At 67.9% G+C, this 17,998-nt stretch overlaps 2 protein-coding genes across 3 annotated transcripts; both read right to left on the minus strand.

Annotated features, from left to right (window-relative positions):
- Positions 1-15: 15 nt before the first annotated feature.
- On the minus strand, positions 16-3,666 carry RSKR (ribosomal protein S6 kinase related). The gene is given in 13 exon segments (XM_066979487.1): positions 16-527; positions 600-710; positions 785-873; positions 943-1,032; positions 1,137-1,164; positions 1,262-1,302; positions 1,424-1,531; positions 2,200-2,269; positions 2,394-2,462; positions 2,548-2,631; positions 3,302-3,493; positions 3,599-3,621; positions 3,624-3,666. Coding segments are annotated over 13 exon segments (1,167 nt in total). The 5' UTR covers positions 3,652-3,666; the 3' UTR covers positions 16-293.
- A 523-nt stretch (positions 3,667-4,189) lies between these two features.
- BLTP2 (bridge-like lipid transfer protein family member 2) lies at positions 4,190-17,790 on the minus strand. 2 transcript variants are annotated; one of them, XM_066979475.1, is made up of 39 exons: positions 17,637-17,790; positions 16,479-16,608; positions 16,163-16,209; positions 15,793-15,955; positions 15,594-15,712; positions 15,163-15,223; positions 14,888-15,065; positions 14,644-14,770; positions 14,159-14,283; positions 14,005-14,072; positions 13,761-13,909; positions 13,441-13,559; positions 13,034-13,197; positions 12,638-12,902; positions 12,304-12,509; positions 11,086-12,181; positions 10,642-10,833; positions 10,354-10,556; positions 10,156-10,274; positions 9,862-10,082; positions 9,540-9,730; positions 9,355-9,454; positions 9,078-9,280; positions 8,625-8,919; positions 8,329-8,486; positions 8,009-8,215; positions 7,821-7,920; positions 7,454-7,636; positions 7,035-7,156; positions 6,800-6,955; positions 6,595-6,716; positions 6,330-6,510; positions 6,169-6,255; positions 5,966-6,076; positions 5,750-5,885; positions 5,381-5,505; positions 5,072-5,173; positions 4,850-4,984; positions 4,190-4,765 (listed from the first exon to the last, which is right to left on the minus strand). In XM_066979475.1, exons 1-39 carry the CDS (start codon positions 17,738-17,740, stop codon positions 4,583-4,585), a joined length of 6,753 nt encoding a protein of 2,250 aa, XP_066835576.1. In that variant the 5' UTR covers positions 17,741-17,790; the 3' UTR covers positions 4,190-4,582. The 2 variants fall into 2 exon arrangements, with proteins under 2 accessions (XP_066835576.1, XP_066835577.1); XM_066979476.1 differs by having other exon boundaries at positions 17,642-17,764.
- Positions 17,791-17,998: the final 208 nt, after the last annotated feature.

Consider the following 17,998-nt stretch of genomic DNA (forward strand, 5'->3'; position numbering starts at 1 on the left):
CAGCGCGGAGCCGCCACGCGTGGGGCCGGGGGGGGGGGGACCGGCTCCGTGCCGCCCCCCGCCCCCTTCCCGTTCCCTTCCCGGTCCCCAGCCCCTGCCCGAGCACACGGGGCCCGGCCCCGCACCGCCACCCCCGGGGAGCATCCGCAGCGGTTCCCGAGGGTGCCGGGTTTATTGCTCCCGTGGGGAGACGCACACAGCGCTGGGGGGCCGCCACCGGGGGCCCAGCCGCTGCCGCGGGGGGGGTTGGGGGGGTCCCTGAGCGATGCGAGGGGTCCGGTGGCGGCAGCAGCTCAGCCGGGCCAGGGCCGGTCCGGGGGGGCTGTGGCGGTGAGGTCGCAGTCGAAGTCGTCGAAGGTGGAGGGGTCGGGGGTGGGAGACGGGGGCTCGGGGGGGCGCGGGGCCACGGCCACGGCCACCGGGTCCTTCTGCAGGAGGTCGGCGTCGAAGGTCACCCCCCGGAAGAAAGGGTGGTCCTGGAAATGGTGGAGGTAGCGCAGGCGGCGCAGGGGGTTGTGGCACAGCAGCTGGGGGAGGAGAGAGGAGGGTGAGCAGCGGGGACCCCGCTGGGGACCCCCAACCTGGGGGGTGAGGGTTACCTCGGCTAGCAGCCGGGCCAGCGCGGGGCTGAGCGCAGGGGGGCTCGCGTAGCTGCTCCGGTTGACGCGCTCCAGCATGGCCACATGGTCCCCCGCTGGTGCCACCGGGAACTGGGGGGCAAGGAGCAGGTTTATGGGCTCTGTAGGGTGCCCCTAGCCCCCCCCTTGCACCCCACAGAGCTCACCTCCCCGCTGGCCAGGGCAAAGAGCAGGACTCCCAGGGACCACCAGTCGGCTGCGTGGCTGTAGGGGCCCCCGCTCAGCACCTCCGGGGCTGTGGGGATGAGGGGGTGAGCGGCTGGGGTGGATGCGTCCCCACCACCACCCCCTGCCATCCCCTTACCCATGTACTGCAGGGTGCCGCAGATGGTGTGGGCCCGCTCGCCCCACCGCAGGTGCCGGGAGAGGCCGAAGTCGGCGAGTTTGAGGTGCCCTGCGGGGCGAGATGGCGCATGGGGCCCCAACAATGGGGTGTCCCCAACAATGGGGTGTCCCCCTGGGTGGGGTGTCCCCACCCTAGTGCCACCAGACCCTTACCTCTCTCATCTAGGAGGATGTTCTCCATCTGAAATAAAACAGGCGCTGGGGTGGCCAATTTGTGCCAGGGGGTGCAGAGACTCCCCCACCATCCTCTGTGCCCCCGCAGCCCCACTGTCACCCACCTTCACGTCTCTGTGCACGATACCCAGGTCGTGGAGATACACTGGGGACAAGACAAAGCCATCAGAGCTGGGGGTCCCCTCCCCATGCCATGCCCTCTACAACCCCCATGGCACCCAGCGGGCAGCTGCCCCCCCCCGGGGAGGGCTGAGCCCCCCACTCACCCAGCACCAGCACCAGCTCGGCGGCGAAGAGGCGGACGGTGGCCTCGGCGAAGCGCCCGGCGGCGCGCCACAGCGCGTGCAGGTCCCCGGTGCTGCAGTAGGTGCACACTGCCAGGACACGTCACCGGCCTTGTGACGGGCACCGAGGTGACACGGGCACCACGGCCACGTGGCCACGAGGGCCGTGCCTTGTGGTGACATGAGTGCTGGGTCTGTATGGGCAGCGAGTGGCACAAGCACCAGGACCTTGCGGGCACCAGGACCGTGTACTATGGTGACGCGGGCTCCAGAGCCACGGGGACACCAAGGTGACACAGGCACCAGGGCCACACGGGCTCTGTGGCCACAAAGGTGGCATGTCCCTGAGCGACGCGAGGGTCCCGGTGGACCCTACAGCACTATAGCTACGTGGGCACAAAGGTGACACAAGCACCGTGTACCAAAGTGACACAGCCCCTGGGGCGCACAGAGCCACCAGGAATGCACCCACGCGGGCACCACGGTGGCACAGCCACCAGAGTGGTGACACAGGAGAAGTGACAGGACAGACCCGGGGGCCAGAGCAGCCCGTTTGTCCCCGCTGCGCTCGTCCCCGTCCCCGTCCCCGCGGTGGCTGCGGGCTGGGAGCTGGCAGCCGAGCGCCTCGGTCCCTGCGGGCAGCGTGCAGAGCGGGGGGAGGACGCGCGTGTGCGGGGACACGTGTGCGGGCAGCGGGGACACGTGCGCGGGCAAGGGGGGGGGGGGCAGGGTGAGCCCGCGGGCAGATGGTCACTCACTGATGAAGAGGTGGCGCTGGCCCTGCCAGCTGTCCCCCAGGCCGTGGACAAACGGGTGCCTGACCTGTCTCTGGGGACACAAAGCAGAGAGGGTGAGCGGCCCCTGGGGTAGGGGGGTTCACGGGGGGGCCCCCACTTGTGCCACCCTCCCTCTGCAGCCTGTGGGATCCCCCCCCTGCTCCGATCCCCCTCACCTGGATGCTGACTTCTTCCTTGCACTGCTTCAGGGTGTCGCGGCGCAGCACCTCCACTTTGGGCATGACCTTGGGGGGGCGATGGGGGTGTCGGGGAAGGGGAGGGGGGGGCCGGGGCAGGACGGGCACCCCCGGACCCCAGGGCAGCACCCACCTTGACAGCGCAGACCTTCTCCCGCCCACAGTCCAGCACTTTCAGGATGGTCCCGAAGGAGCCTTTGGCCACCAAGCCCAGGATCTGGGGGGAGCTAGAGCTGAGCACCCCCACGGAGCCGGGCTGCGGGGTGCCCGGCATGGGGCAGGCTGCGGGGTGCTTCCACGGGGAGCGGGGTCCTGCATGGGGTGAGGTGGGGGGCGTCGGGGGGGGTGCACAAAGCAGGCGGGGGGGGCACACAGGGACCGGGGGGGGCACACAGGGGGGGGGGCACACAGGGACCGGGGAGGGCACACAGGGACTGGGGGGGGCGCGTGGGTACCCCCGTGGGACGCACGGGGACCTGGGGAACAGGGGGCGTGGGGCACACGGGTGGACACGGGTGGGGGGAGAAGGGGACCCGGTAGGAGGGTCGGGGGCTCCGGTAGGGTGCACGGGGAGCCGGTACGGAGCGCAAGGAAACCCGGTAAAGACGGGCGGCGACCCCGCGAAGAGGCACGGGATGGCGGCACGGCACGGGTACGCACGGGGACCCCGGTAGGGCGCACGGGACACACGGGGACCCCGGTAGGGCGCACGGGACACTCGGGGACCCCGCTGGGAAGCAGAGGGAGCCGTCCCGGGGTGCGAGGGGACCCGGCGGAGGACGCCGTTTAATGCACGGGACCCCCAGCGGGAGGTGCGGGCTCCCCGCTCGGACGCACCGGGCCCCCCGGTAGGTCGGGGGGTGGGGGGGGGGTCCCCGGGCAGGCACCTTGAGCTGCTGCTGGCGGCCGGAGGGGCGAACGGGGAACTCCGGCAGGAAGAGCGAGACGAGCTGCGGCAGCGGCCAACCGGGCAGCGGCGGCTCCTCGGCGGCCAGGGCGAGCCCCGGTACCGGCCCCGGTGCCGGTCCCGACCCGGCGCGGCGCAGCAGCGCCCGTACCCACGGCCCCACAGCGCGGCCCTGCGGACCCGGGGGCAGCCGTCAGCGGGAGGGGGGGGGACACCCCTGGGATGGGGAAGGGGAACCGGGGGCGGGAGGGGGCACCCCCGGGGCCACCGCACGCACCTGGGGGGGTCGCACCGGGGCCCCGGCCCCGGCCCGCTGCTGGCTGCTCCCATCGCGCCGCGCCCCGGGCCCAGTAATCGCCGCCTTACATAACCCCGCCCGGCCCCGCCCCGCCCGCCCCCCGGACCCCCCCTTCTCCGCCCCGGCCGCTCACGACCCCCCCCCAGCCCCGGGAACGGGCAGCGGGGCTCCCGGTGCGCCCCCCCGCGGTATCCGCCCCGTGCCTGCAGCGGGCATGCATTGGGGACCCCCCCTTCTCCCCCACATCCCCCCTCCTTCTCCCCAGTACCCCCCCTCCACCCCCCCATTTCACAGCAGCCCCCCAGCCCCGCGGCTGCCCCCAGCTTCAGGGGACAAGGGGGTAACGGCATCCCAGGGTCCCTGACCCCCAGACCCCCGAGGGGCTCCCGGAGGAGATGGATGAGTGCAAGGGCTGAGGGGGGGAGCACTACCAGGGACCCCCAAAGTGGGGGAACCCGGCCAGGGGGTGAAGCCACGAAGTCAGGGTGCTGTGGTGCTGAGAAGGGGGACGGCGCTGAGGCCGGCGCCGTGCCACGAGGGGCGAGGCGAGCGACAACCCGGGGGAGCGAGGCTGTTCCAAATTAAAAACTCTTATTTAAACTCTCTCCCGTTCCCCTTTCTCCCAGCCTCGAGCGATCCCTGCTGCTTCACCGGGCCCAGGGGCCGGGCCCAGCACCCGCACAGCAGGGAGAGGGGGGGCTCGTGGGAACCCCTGGCACAGGGGGGGGGCTTTGTGCACCCCACAAAGCGACCCCGGAGCACGCTGCACCCCGCAGCCCCCCACTGCTGCACCCCTGCCCCGCAGCGAGGGGGCTGCCGAGGGCCCGGGCGCAGCCACCCCCAGCTCGGGCAGCACCGTGCCGAGCAGCACGGCCCCCCCCTCCCCGCCATAGGGCTGCCCCTCCGCTGTGGGGAGCACGGGGGGGGGCCCTAGTCCCTTCCCGGCCTGCCGGGTGCTGCCCTTTATTTGCGCCTGCCGAAGATGGACTTCTTGCTGGGGTTCTTCTCGCCCACGCTCAGCCCGATGAGCAGGCGCGCCTTCTCGTCCTCCTCCTGCTGCTGGATGGGCCCCTCCGATTTGTTCTCCAGCTTCCCCCGGGCCTCAGCGCCCGCTGCCGGCTTCAGGCGCAGCTTCTCTTTGATCACCTGCCCCGGGAAAGGAGGGTCAGGATGATCCTGAGCAGGATATGGGGAAGGGGGGCAGGCTGAGACAGCGCTGTCCCCATCTACCTGCGCCACCAAGGCTTTGCGGCTGTCCCTCTTCACCGCCATGGCGAAGTCCAGCCACGTCCAGGTGTTGTTGTGGTACTCCAGGCAGGGCAGCACCAGGTTCAGGTCGCCCCAATCGACGCTGTTCTTCTCGCCCTGGGCAGGGGATGGAGCAGAGGGGGTCAGGCGGGGTGGGACGAGGCCCCGGGACACCCCCAGCACACCCTGTCCCCGTCCCCTCACCTTGTAGCTGACGCAGAGCGGCACCTGCGGGATCTTGATGTAGATGAAGGAGTTGTTCATGGCCGCGCGCTCCTTCATCTTGTCGATGTCGTCCACGGGGTGCTGGGGACAGAGCCGGGAGCAGAAGGTGAGGAGAGGGGACGGAGCCAGGAAGCAGCGGGGAAGGGGCAGGCGGGCACCAGGCCATGACATTGCTTCACCAGGGAAAAAGAGGGACAGGAAAGCAGGGCGAGGACAGGGCCGCCCAGCCCAGGAGCTGAGGGGAAGACGGGGTTGTCCCAAAGTCCCCCTCAGGGCCGCAGCAGGTACCTCGGGTGCTTTTCGGAACGATCTTCTGACCCCTGACGTCCGATTCAGTCCCTGAGCGACTCCCTTGCCTGGCCCCAGCGCGTCATCGGCCACGATCAGCTGCCGCGGCTTCACCACGGGTATCCCTGCGACAGAGTGGCCGGTGTCCTGGGGAGCAGCCACGACCCCAATCCCCCCCCAGCTTTATTTCCCTCCCCAGCAATTCCCTGCCCACGGGGGAGACCGCCAGTCTCTGTTCCTCAACACGAGGCCCACCAGCAGCTGCCCCCAAACTTGTCCTGGACACGCAGCCAGAGCTGCTCAGTTGTCACTGGGGTGGCCAGGGAGGAGGGTGACCACGCACAGCCACCAGCCTCCCGCCCCACTCACCCGTTGTCACCAGCTTGGACTTGTCTTCCTCATCCCCCACCTCCTCCTCCTCCACGTTGCGGCCGGGGAAGAAGAACCCCATCATTCTGTGGAAGAACTGGTGGGTGAGCTGGATGGTGAGCGGGACCACATTCACCTGGGGGGGAGAGAGATAGACGTGTCGGGGCTGGGCAAACACATTTTGTGCCCTGCCACCTCCCAGCCCAGCCCTGGCACCTCGAAGTGCTCCTTGATGGAGATGCCCCCCACGGGCGGCCGGACCTTGCTGAAGATCCTCAGTGCCAGCTGCCGGCCAGACTGGCAGGAGCTCTGGGGACGCAGCACCACCTGCAGGGAAGCCAGCGGGTGGCTGGAGTGAGGGACAGCCACCCTGGCCGGGTCACCCAAGGGTCCCCGGGGTGCAGAGCTGCTCCCCTTGCCTTGTACACAGCGTTGGGCAGGAGGTTGTTCATCGTGACCCAGCCCAGCTCCAGCAGATGCTCGGCGGTGTCGTCGGACTTGTTGACCTGCGCACAGAGACCCGTCAGCCCCAGACATTTGGGCCCGGGGTGGCTGTGGGGGCCACGGGACAGCTCGGTACCTTGCTGTAGAGGAAGCGCTGCAGCTCCAGCTCGGCTATGCCCAGCTGCCCGTCCTCCTCCGTCAGGCGCCAGCGCGCCTGGGCGAAGTAGAACTCGGTCCGCCGGGCTACGCTCACGTCCTCCGGCTGCTTCCGCAGCTCCATCTTGTTGGCTCGCTGCAGCTGGAAGTCCTTGAAGCACCTGCAGCAAACAGGGGAGAGCTGGGACGTGGAGCCCTGGAGGAAGGGGGGAAACAATGCTACGGAAGGCAGAGAGGGCCCGTACCTGATCAGTATGTTCAGCTCCTCGCTCTCCAGCTGCAGGTCAGCCTTCTCCTGGCTCAGCTGCTGCTGCAGCCTGTGGTTGAGGTCGAGCAGGGTCTCGTTTTTGCTGTCGTCCTGCAGGGACTGAAGGACAGACAACCCTCAGCACCCTCCGCCCTGAAGCGGGGACCCGAGTGAGCCAGGTCCTGCCTGGGACGCGGGCTCACCTTCACGTTGGAGTACATCTGCTTCTCCAGCTGCCGGATCTGGGCAACGTGCTGCCTCACGGCCTCCTGCAGGTGTAGGATACTGCTGCGCTGCTCCTCAGGGTTGCTGGAGATTTCCAGCTGGAAACGCACCCGCTGCTTCTTCTCACTGTGCTCCTGGACACAAGGATAAGGGACGATAAGGAGTGCCCCGGGCACAAGCAAGCGGCACAGTGACTTGCAGCTTTGTGGGTACCTTGCGTTTGGGCTCCACGTGCAGCAGCAGGTTGTTAACTATGTCAAGGATCATGGCGTACTGGGCAGGGTTTGTGGAGATCTCCAGGTCGTGGTGGATAAGTGTGAATGTGTCCACAGCTCCTGCAGGGACACAAAAAGGACACGTGGGGCCTCTATATGGCCAGAGGTGGTACCTCTCGGGATGCACCTGGGGGCCAGCCAGTGGTGGAGGAACAGGGAACGAGCAGAGGTGGCTACGCTGCCTCTAGCAGGCTCAGAGCGTCCAGCCTCAGGTGGTGTCCGTGATCCCACAAGGCTGGGGACCCTGCATGCTCCCCTCTGATCTCAGCAGGGACAAGACGGACCGCCCTGGGACCTGGCAGGCACCTGTGGGTCAGCCCAGAGCTCTGCTGAGAGGCGCTGCCAGGATGTACCCACCCTCCTGCTTCTTCAGCAGATCCTCCTTCTCCTGGTTAGCGGGAGTCTCGGGGGGCTTTATCTGCGTGGCCAGCTCGGGGTCGATGTCGTGGCTGTAGCTGATATAGTACATGCGGCAGCTGCAGCGAGAGATGATCCTCTGCACCTGCTGGGTCTGCTGGGCTTCCGAGGGCTGGTTCCAGTCTGGGGACAGGCAGGGGGACCACAGCCTCAGCACCACTCCGGGGACCCCGTGACACGGGGCTCGGAGCAGCAGCCAGCTCCCAGAGCTGCACACGGACGTGCTGAGTGCTCCCAGCTCCACCAGCCTCGGGGTCACCCGTGAGCAGGGCTGGGGCAGCGTGGCGGCCAGCTCCTCGAGCAGTACCTGTCGTGGTGCTGACCATGCCCCCCACGGCCTGCCCGCTCTCCATCAGCTCCTGCACCGAGTCCAGGCTCCGCTGCCGATGTTCCTCAATGTTTTTCACCTAGGGATGCAAGGAGGCATCAGTGGTTACCCTCGCTCTCCCGGCCTTCCATGCAGCTCACCCATCGTGTGCTACCCCAGCGGCTCACCTCCAGCCAGAGCTGCCCGTGCTCCCTCTCGGTGGGGCTGCTTTCCGTGGTGGCAAAGTACTGCATGCCGTCCAGCAAGCAGGTCCACGACGTCTTCTGCTTCAGCGTGTCCCCGTACCACGCAGGATGGTGCTGGCACTGCAGCAGCTGGGCCTTCGCGGCGGACACAATCACACAGCCCTCTGTCTCCGCGCCTCGCAGCACCATCTGGGGGGAAAAAATAGACCCTGGGGGGTCAGGGGCAGGCACAGCACCTCTTCACCATGAGGCCATGGGGAGCAGAGAGCACGGGGGCCAGCAGGCTGGCCAGGGGCACGGACCTGGCAGTTGACCAGCTCAATGAGGCAGTTGCGGTTGTAGATGTCATCGGTCTGGCAAGCGGCGATGCCACACAGCTGCTCGCTAGCCCCTGATTCCTCCTCTGTGAAGACCACGAACTTGTCCGTCTCCTCAATGAGCTTCTGCAGCATGTAGGCTCCTGGGGAAGGAGAAAAGTCAGTGAAAAGCCGAAGGGGGCTGGCTAGGAGAGAATGGGGTGAAGGCTGGCACAGTTTTGGACTAGCATGCACAGCCAGGCCACTGCTGGGTGCGGGTTTCCACTCCCTGACACACTCACCCCCCGAGGAGGCTCTCTCAGGACGGCCACTGGTGATGGGAGCAGTGACTCTGGCAGGGATGGACTGAGCAGAGAGCGGGCCCCGCTTCAGCTTCTTGGCTTGCAGCTGCGTGTCAATCTTCAGCCCCTTCAGGGCCTCGGTGGACAGGTTGCGCTTGAGCACAGCTGCTTTTTTGTAGCCGTCATAGAGGCCGAAGGCGATGTCCCGGTTTGTGGTGGTCCAGGACGCCCGCAGGTCCACCAGGTGCAGCTGGTGCGTGTGGAAACCATCGTCCCCATCCCGCAGGGGCTGCTCCTGGGCACAGAGGGGCAGAACCTCAGCACAACAAAGCCGCCTCCAGCCCGTTCTTCCCCGTTGTACCCAAAGATCAAGGTTCCCTTGTCGTGGGGGACGCCACCGGGGCAGCCCGGGCTGGGTTACCCCTGCTGTGCCCCGGGTGTTTCCTGCGGTACCTCCTCAGCCGTGCGGTTGCTGTGCCGCTGGTAGGTGAGGGAGGACAGGCTCAGCAGGTGGGTTTTCTTCACCAGGGTGTCGAGCCGGTGGTCAGCGTTCTCGTCGCAAGTGGAGGCCATGAGGTGCACGGTGACCTGGCTCAGGTCGCTCACCATCTGCGTGATGCTCCACTCCGAGATGAGGCGGCGCATCACCGTGCCAGCTGGGGGACGGGGAGAGGCGTCAGCCGGGACCCTCCCCGGCCTGGCAGCGGGCGCCAGCGGGGCCCCAGCTCACCTTGTGGGATGAGCCGCTGCGTGCCACGGGTGAAGATGTGCCCCTGGCAGCACTCCACCTGGATCCCCCGCTGCTGGGCAAAGGAGGCCCAGTAATGCACCTACGAAGGAGCAGACAGCAGGGGTTGAGAGATCAGCGCAGGGAGAGAGGGGAAATAACCCTGGGAAGCCACCCCCGGGACTTGCCTGCAGCCGGGGGAAGAGCGCAGTGTAGGACAGCTGCTTGTAATGCTGCCCCAGCTTCTTCTTACTGGGTTTCAGGTTGTTGAAGAGCTTCCCACGGCATATAGGGCGCGTCACGCTGGTCCACGTGGCCCAGAAGTTCTGCATCCAGCGGAGGGTGCTGCTGTAGAGCAGGATCCGGGGCTGGGAGTGCTCTGAGAATACACCCGTCATCAGCCGGCACCGCGGGGCAGCGACACGGCGGCACCCAACCCAGGGGCTGGATAAAGGATCGCTAAAACCGGCCCCCTTGCCCCAGAGGGCTCCTCGGGGCACCGTCACCCACCCTCACTGGGCCGCGTCAGGTCCATCCGGATGGAGAGGTTGAGGTTCTCGGAGCGGAAGGCACGGTAGGAGTCGTACTGCTGTCCCACCGGCACCTCGGACAGGAACTCGGGGGAGCGCAGCACCACGCCGTGGTGGTCGTGGGGGTTCCCGTGGCACAGCCACTGCAGGTCCAGCGTCATGCACAGGTCAGGGAGGTGCAGGAAGCAGCAGTCGTCATACCTGGGTGGGGAAAGAAGCCCCCGGTAACCCCCCAGCACCAGCAGCAGCCCCACGCTCCCAGCCCCACGCTCACTTGGAGGCTGTCCGGACGTTGATGTCGAGGTTGCCCTTGAAGACGAACTGCCCGGGCTTCCAGTGGAAGGAGAGGTGGCTCCACTCCCAGTGCATGTTCTCCGTGGTGTTGTAGGGGTCCTGCAAGCACAAGCACGAGGAGAGGCGGGTGTGAGCCAGCCCCACGCCACGCTCCGCTCCCTACCCGTCCGTCTCCCACCTCGGTGGCCAGCTGGTGCAGGTTGGCCTGCTCGATGTCCATGTGCCAGTCCCCGTGGAAGAGAAGGCGGCTCTTGTCCCACCAGGGCAGCGGGGCGCTGGGGTCCTCCGAGGGCTTGGTGAGGAGATCCACGCACTGGCCGATGAGAGTCCAGGCCGGGTCCCAGCAGGGCCCCCACACGATGGTGTACTGGGAGATCTCAGCTGGGGACACGGGGCACGGCTCAGTCCTCTGCCCTGTCCCCACCCCGGCAGAGAGACCCCTCTCCCCCCCACCCCCAGCTCTTACAGTGGAAGTCGTGGTAGAACTTGAGGGGAGGCATGTTCCTCTCCACCGTCGCGTCCCCCCAGGGCAGCCCCAGCTTCAGGACCTGGCGGCGCCGGGAGCAGGCCTGGCCGCACTGCTCCGCCCCGATCAGCCGGCCCGAGAGCTGCCAGTTCCGGATCTCGAAGAGGTAGCGAGGGTAGTCGCGGATCCGCACTGCGGGGCAGAGCGAGGGCCGATGGAGGTGGCAGCAGACGGGCACTGCTCTGATCCCGACACCCTGGGCTGTCTCGGGAGCCACCACCCCGTTGCCTCTCTGCTCCGTTCCCGCTCCCTTGCGCCTCTGAAAATCGTCTCCCCCCGCTCGGCCACGCATCACGCGGTGCCAGTAGGTCCCTGCCTTGAAAGCCCACGCCACGCAGCCACCGCGTTGTCCTCTGAGGACGCCCTCAACGCAAGACCGCTCACCAAAGAAGCTGCCCACGCTGCCCTTCATCATGCGGCACCACTGGGTGACCATCTCCAGCCCCTCGGGGGGGAAGGGGCTGACGCTGTCCATGTCCCTCATCTGCTCCACGACACGCTCCGTGCCGTGGAAGGACTCGTCAGCCATGGCCACCAGCTCCAGGTGGGCCAGGGTCCAGGTGAGGAGAGCCCTCCGCATGGGCGTGTTGGCATAGAGGCGCCGGGAGCGCTGGATGTAGATCTCGATGTTCTTCTTCTCCAGCGAGGCGTAGAGCTCCTCGATCTTGCGGGCAGGCAGCAGCTCCCCGTGCTGCTTGCGCAGCGCGGCCACCTTGGCGTCCAGCAGCTGCAGCCGCTTGGCGCTCTCCTTGCTCTCGTCCTTCATCAGCTCGTAGTTGTCTCGCAGCTTGACCTCGAAGACGTCGTCCAGGAAGACCCAGGAGAAGTGCGTCACTTTGAGCAGGAGGTCGGGGGGCAGGGATGTGCCGGCGGGGCGCCCGCGCCGGTGCAAGCCCTTCAGCCACTTCTGCACGCCCACGGCGGCGTCCAGCGTGCGGGAGAAGTCGTACTGGTAGGGGAACTCGATGCTGACGCTGGCGAAGGAGAAGGCCCAGCCGCGGTTGCGGAGGGTGCGCAGGGTGGGGAAGGCGCAACGGTGCAGGATGACCTCCTCCAGCTCCGGCAGCAGCTTCACCTCCACCTCCTTGAAGCTGAAGATGCTGTGGCCGTCGAAGCCGGCGGCCAGCTCGGGGCAGTAGCTGTGCAGGGCGCCGCCGTGCCAGCTCACCGAGGTCCGTTCAGCAGCCAGGCTGATGTAGTTGGCCTCAGAGACGAAGGCGGTGACCTTGGCAGAGCTCAGCTCCAGCGACAGGGACAGCAGCCTTTTGGGGGGAGCCCCGTCTGGCTGGGGGGGCCCTCCTGCCTCAGTAGGGGTGGCGGCACAGGGCGCCGGGCTCTCCGGGGACAGGGAGGGAGGCGTCCCGCGGCCGAGGGCGCTCCGCAAGGCTTCGTGGCACTGCAGGGTGGCCAGGGTGTGATGGTACAAGTGCATGTGGTCGGGAGGGCTCCACAGCACCGCCAGCCCCTCGCCGCACTGCACCTAGAGCGGAGAGAGAGCACCAGGTCACCGCCACGTCCTCCCCTCCGTCACCTCTCGGTGCCCTCCCGCCACCCCGTCCATCCCAGCACTGGCTAAAGCAGAGCCCCGAGGCCCACACCGACCTCCAGGGAGCGGATGCTGCTGTGGTAGGTAACGGAGAGCATGGAGAGGTTGGCCACGGGGTTGGGGATGGCGGGAGCTTTGCAGCACGGCTGCATCTTCTCCGTGATGCTCTTCACCAAGGCCAGCACCATGCCCTGGACGCTGACCGTGCAGCTCTCGGCGCTCCCCAGGACAGTCAGCGTGTCCAGACGCAGCTCCAGGGCGCCTAGAGGGACAGTACCTCGGTGCTGGAGGCACAGAGAAGGCACCCCACAGCACGCCAGGCTCCCCTGGCCGTGGGGCTGTTCCAGGACAGCCATACGGGGCCAGCCCGGACACCACAACCGCACTTACCCACGACAGCTGAGAGCGTGAAAAGATTTACATCCTCCACCTTCAGATCCACCTTCCAGAGCAGTCCCCAGGGCTCGCTCGGGGTGGAGGGAGGCTGCTCGGCAAGCTCAGCTCCGCTGGGCCGCGGGCAGAAGAGGGGCAGGACCCTGGCCAGGCACTCGGTGCAGGCGTCCGACGACTCCACCTGCAGCCCCCGGATGGTGCAGTCCAGGAAAAGCGTGTCCGACTGGGCGCTGGACATGCCCAGAGGCTGGTTGTAGCTGCCCTGCAGGACGAACTGGCTGATTACTGTCAGGTTGCAGGACGTCCCCGTGCCACCACGCATCCCTGTGCTGCTTGCGTGGAGCTGCAGACGGGCAGCCCCCCCTGAGAGCAGCCCCTCAGCTCCCCACTCGCCTGTAGGTTGAAAGAGTCGAGGATGAGGGCTTCTCCCCACACGTGCATGTTGGGCGGGTGGGGGGCACGCTGGATGTGCGAGTCATTGCCCACGCGCCAGCAGAGGTGGTCCACGGCCAGCACCGCCCGCTGGTGCACGCTCTGGGGGCGCAGGTGCTGGTAGTCTGCAGGCAGAGGGGAGGGGAAAGGCAGGCAGGGCTCAGTGCTGCCTGCTCAGCTGCCCCCAAAAAGGGGCAGCTCGGACAAAAGCAGGCAGGGGCCCGCAGCACCTGGCTGGGCGCAGACACAGTAGGGCCTTCCCCGCTCCCATGCCACGGACCCAGGCTGCTGATCACCCCGATGCCTCTCTGAGAGAGCCACCAACCCCACGAGAAGAGCCCAGCAGGCACCCCGGGCCCAACCCCTACCTGCAGAGATGGAGTTGAAGCCCAAGGCGAAGGGCGGCGTGTCCCCCAGCTGCACTGACACGTTGACGTTGGACAGCGAGGCACACAGGATGATAGGCGCTATGATTTGGGGGTAGCTCCTGCGGGGGGACAAGCACGGACCGGCTCTTAGAGGGGCGCTGCATCCCATAGAGCAGCACCAAGGGACACCTTCTGGAGGGTTTCCCAGCTACCACGACACCGGGGGCCGTGCACAGAAGGTGCTGCATGCCTGGGCACCCTGTCAGAGTGGCAGGCAAGAGGAAACGAGCTACAAAAGCAGCGGCTGGGGCTGAGTTTACCTTCCCTTGTGCCCCTGGCTGGGGACAGGCACCGCCCGGCACCTGCGTTCCTGCGCCAACAGGCCCAGCCAGTGCGAAAACTCTTGGTGGCGGTAGTGGATGATGCAGGTGTTGAGCAGCACAGCAGCCGAGAGGTCAATGGCTGTGACCTGGAGCAGGGAGAGCGCGGGGTGGCAGCAAGCTCGTGCCAGGAGCTGAACCAGACCCACCCCGGGGGACAGGAGCACGCCCAGCGCCCGCTCACCTGCACGCTGGTCTTCAGGGAGTTGAGGCACACGATGCGCTGGCGGCTCTGGGAGAGGAGAAGGCCGTCTGGGGAGGGAGAGGAGCAGAAGTGAGGGCTGGAGGAGGAAAAAGGCCAGCAGCCCTGTCCCGGGGGTGCCCTCCTGGCTACTTACCCTCCAGCTGGAGGTCTACGCTCATTTGGTCCAGGTCTGAGGCGGGGGTGAAGTTGCGCAGCGGTATCTGCTCCTCTTCACGCCGGTAGAGAAACTGCAGCAGCTTCAGGCTCCAGGTGAGGTGCCTGGGAAAAGCGGGGTGTCGCTGCCAGAGAGGAGCTGCGCCCCCACAGCCGCCGCCTCCTCACCTCACACCCCAGCTGGCTAGCACCCCGGCACAGACAAAGCACAGGCCAGTACGTATCTGCAGCCCAGCCCACCTCCATCACCCCAGCAGCCGAGGATCCCAGCAGCCGTCCTGCTGGAAAAGCAGCTCGCCCGCCTTCCTTCTCCCCCAGGAGCACAGCCCCAGGCCACGCTCGGTGTTTCCCACGGGGGTGGGCTCTAGGATTTGCTCGCTGCCTTCTGGCAGCGCAGGGGACGAGCGGGGAACGGCGCAGCTGCCCCAGGGCTACCACGACCGCCTCTTCCGCCTGCCCCCTCACCTCTTCTGGCTGTTCATAGACAGCACCACGCTTGTGTTCTCCAGCTTCACCTCCACCCTCCTGGGGACGAGCTGCAGCGTGTCCCTGCTCAGCAGGGACGAGGACTTCAGGGGCTCCTCCGGGCCTGCGGTGGGACACACGAGAGTCACGGGAAGGCTCCCGCCCCGCTCCCTGCAGCAGGAGGCAGTGGCAGCAGAGCCAAATCCCAAATCCAGCCCTCGCCCCGTCCCCGTGCCTGACCTGAGACCGGGCTGTTCGCCCCCAGCCGTGACGCGGTGCAGCAGTGGGCTACAGAAGAGCCCCTCGTGCAGCTCCGCCTGCAGGGTCCGGACGCTCAGCCTGACGCCCACCAGCCGCCGCTTGCTGCTGATCTCCAGCGAGAGAGAGAGCGCCAGGGCCAGCTCCGCCAGGCACGTGTCATCCTGCGGGGGGGGGACAGGCGAGGAACGGGTCCCGGGGTGTCCCAGAGAGCCGTGTCCCGGCCCAGAGCACCGAATTTCTCCCCTCCCCAGCACTCACCATCTGGCCGCTCCGCAGCACCTTGCTGTTCACCTTCGTCAGGCTCACCTCGCAGTTCAGGCTGGGGAGAGCGGAGCGAGGCTGCGGGCCCTGCTGCCTCCACACCGAGCCCCTTTCCCTCCCTTTCTGGTGGGACACGGAGACCCCGAGTCCCCCCCAAAAGCAGACCAAACCCCAACCCCATGCACAGCACAACAACCCATCTGGAAAACAAATGGCTCCGGCTTCCCATGAAGGAAAAAGGGACCAGGCCAGCCTCGGAGAAGGATGCTGGGTCACATCAGAGCTGGCTGTGATGTGCTGCTGAAGGGGACGGAGCAAGGCAGGGCAGAAGGAGCCTGGCTGGCTGGGGTTGGAGAAGTGCTGCCCCCCGGCCCGGCAGGGAAACGGGGCCATGCTGGAGGAGGGGAGCGGCGTGCGAGCGGCGTTACCTCTTCCCATCCCCAGCGAGGAGGAGCCGTGTCTTGCTGGCCTGGATGTGCCAGAGAGACTCCGACGTGGCCACGTGCAGAACCATGACGTTGACGGAATCCAGGTGGATGGAGAAGAGCTGGTGGGAGGGAAAGCGTTACGGTGAGGGCTGGGCAACGGCAGCAAAGTCCGCAAAACCCCCACAGAAGCAGAGCCTACCTGGCTAAGGAGCCGCAGCAGGGAGGGTTTAAGGGCCACATCTGCTCTGTTCTCACTGCCGTCAGCCTCGCCGGGAGCCGCCGGGAAGGAGGGCTGGAAGCCAGGGCCCTTCTGCAGGTCCGTGCGGATTCGCACCTCCCCGAAGCACAGCTCGAAGTAGCGCCTGCAGAACGACAGCACGGGCAACCCTTACACGAGCCTGCGGAGCCCGCTGCCGGGGGGGGGCCGCTGTGAGACACCCCAAAGGATTTGCAGACCGTGGGGACTGCAAGGCCCCGCAGGAAGGCGGTGCAAAGGCGGTCAGCGGGGCCAGGGGTGAGCCAGACCCCCCCTCGGAGAGCAGCTAGGGAGCTGGGGCAGGGGTACGTACGGCAGCTCCCGGCTCAGTTTGCTGGAGATCCAGACGCTGTCGATTTCCTGCAGGGACACAGGGGCAGGCGAGAGAGGAAACTGAGGGACCTGTCCCGCAGTGCTCACCCCCAACCTCCCACCCTGCTCCCAACGCCCGGCATCATGCAGGGAGCCCCCCCAAAACCCCAACTTTGGCCGGGGGACAAGGGCTGAAGCCCCGGGGCCGCGTGCCAGCGGCTGGTTGCAGGGCCCGGCTGCCAGGCCGAAGGGGACCGCGGCCGTCCTGCCCTCGCCCTGCCCCCCCCCCCAGTGACCCCCGCTCCAGGGGTACCCACCACCGTCTGCTGCTTCTGCTGGAACTTGAGGCTGATGTTCTGGGCCCAGAAGAAGCCGAAGGAGCCGATCTTCAGCTCCGCCTGCAGCTTCTGGCGGCACCAGGTGACGGCCAGGCGACACACCAGCCACCTGCGGGGACGCGCGAAGGGCCGGGGTCAACCTCTGCTCTTCGGGACCACCTGCACCAACCCCCCCCCGAGGCCCTGAACCCCCACACCCAGCCCTGCGCTCCCCCAGCCCCCCTTGACCTGGCACCTGGCTCTGTGGGACCCCCCAGAAGCCACAAAGCCCCCCCTGCCTGCATGCACACCCCCCCAGAGCACCCCCTACCCTTGATGTCTCTCTCCAAGCCCTGACACCCTCCACCCCGATCTACAGCCCCCTCTACACCCCAACCTATAGCCCCCCACACCACCGATACCCTGACCTCTAGTCCCCCTATATCCCTGCCACCCCACACCCCATCCTATAGCCCCCCTACACCACCGACACCCCAACCTGTAGCCCCCCCATGTCCCTACCCCCCCACACCCCAACCTATAGCCCCCCATACCACAGACACCCCAGCCTATAGCCCCCCACGCCCCAGCCTGTAGCCCCCCCATGTTCCTGTACCCCCCATACCCCAACCTATACCCCCCTTACACCCCCACCCCCAGACCTATGAGCCCCCCCACATCCCCCTACCCCCTCCCACCCTCCCAAACCCTACACCCCCCTTACACCCCTCTAACAGCCCAAGACCCCCCCAGAACCAGACAGACCCCCCCCCTCACACCCCTCAGGACCCCCTTCACCCCCCCAAGACCCCTCCCCACCCCCCTGAGGACCCCTCACACCCCTCAGGACCCCCCTCACTCCCCAGGACCCCCCTCACCCACTTCAGGACCCCCTCACACCCTCTCAGGACCCCTCCTCACCCCTCAAGACCCCCCTCATACCCCCCAGGACTCCCCCTCCCCCTCACACCCCCCTCAGGACCGCCTTCACCCCCTCAGGACCCCCCGCACCCCCTCAGGACCCCCCCCCGCACCCCCCTCAGGACCCCCCTCAGGACCCCCCCCCCCCCGCACCCCTCAGGACCCCCTCGACCCCCCCACCCCCCCCCCTTTCCCCCCCTCCCCGTCACCCCCCCCCCTTCCCCCCCCAGGCCTGACCGCGCCAGCAGCCCGGCGAGCAGCGCGACGAGGCCGAGGCCGAGCAGGGCGGCGGGGAGCGGGAGCGGCAGGGCCAGGGGCAGCCCCGGGCCCCCCGCGGCCATGGCGCTCCCCCCCCCCCCCCCGCCACCCCCGGGGCCCCGCCGCCCTCCGAGCAGCGCCCGCGGAGCCGCCCTGCGGGGCCGACCGGCCTCGCGCCCGGAGTGACGGCCGGGAGGGGCGGGGCGGGGGGAGGAGAGGCGAGGCGAGGCGGCGGGGCCGAGCGGTGCGTTACCCGGAGTGAGCAGCGGCGGCGCACCCCCCCCACGGCCCCACGGCGCGGGGCGCGGCGCTGCCGGTACCCCCCCGGTTCCTCCCGGTTC

Source organism: Anser cygnoides, chromosome 18, assembly GCF_040182565.1.
Source record: "Anser cygnoides isolate HZ-2024a breed goose chromosome 18, Taihu_goose_T2T_genome, whole genome shotgun sequence".
Lineage (NCBI taxonomy): Eukaryota > Metazoa > Chordata > Aves > Anseriformes > Anatidae > Anser > Anser cygnoides.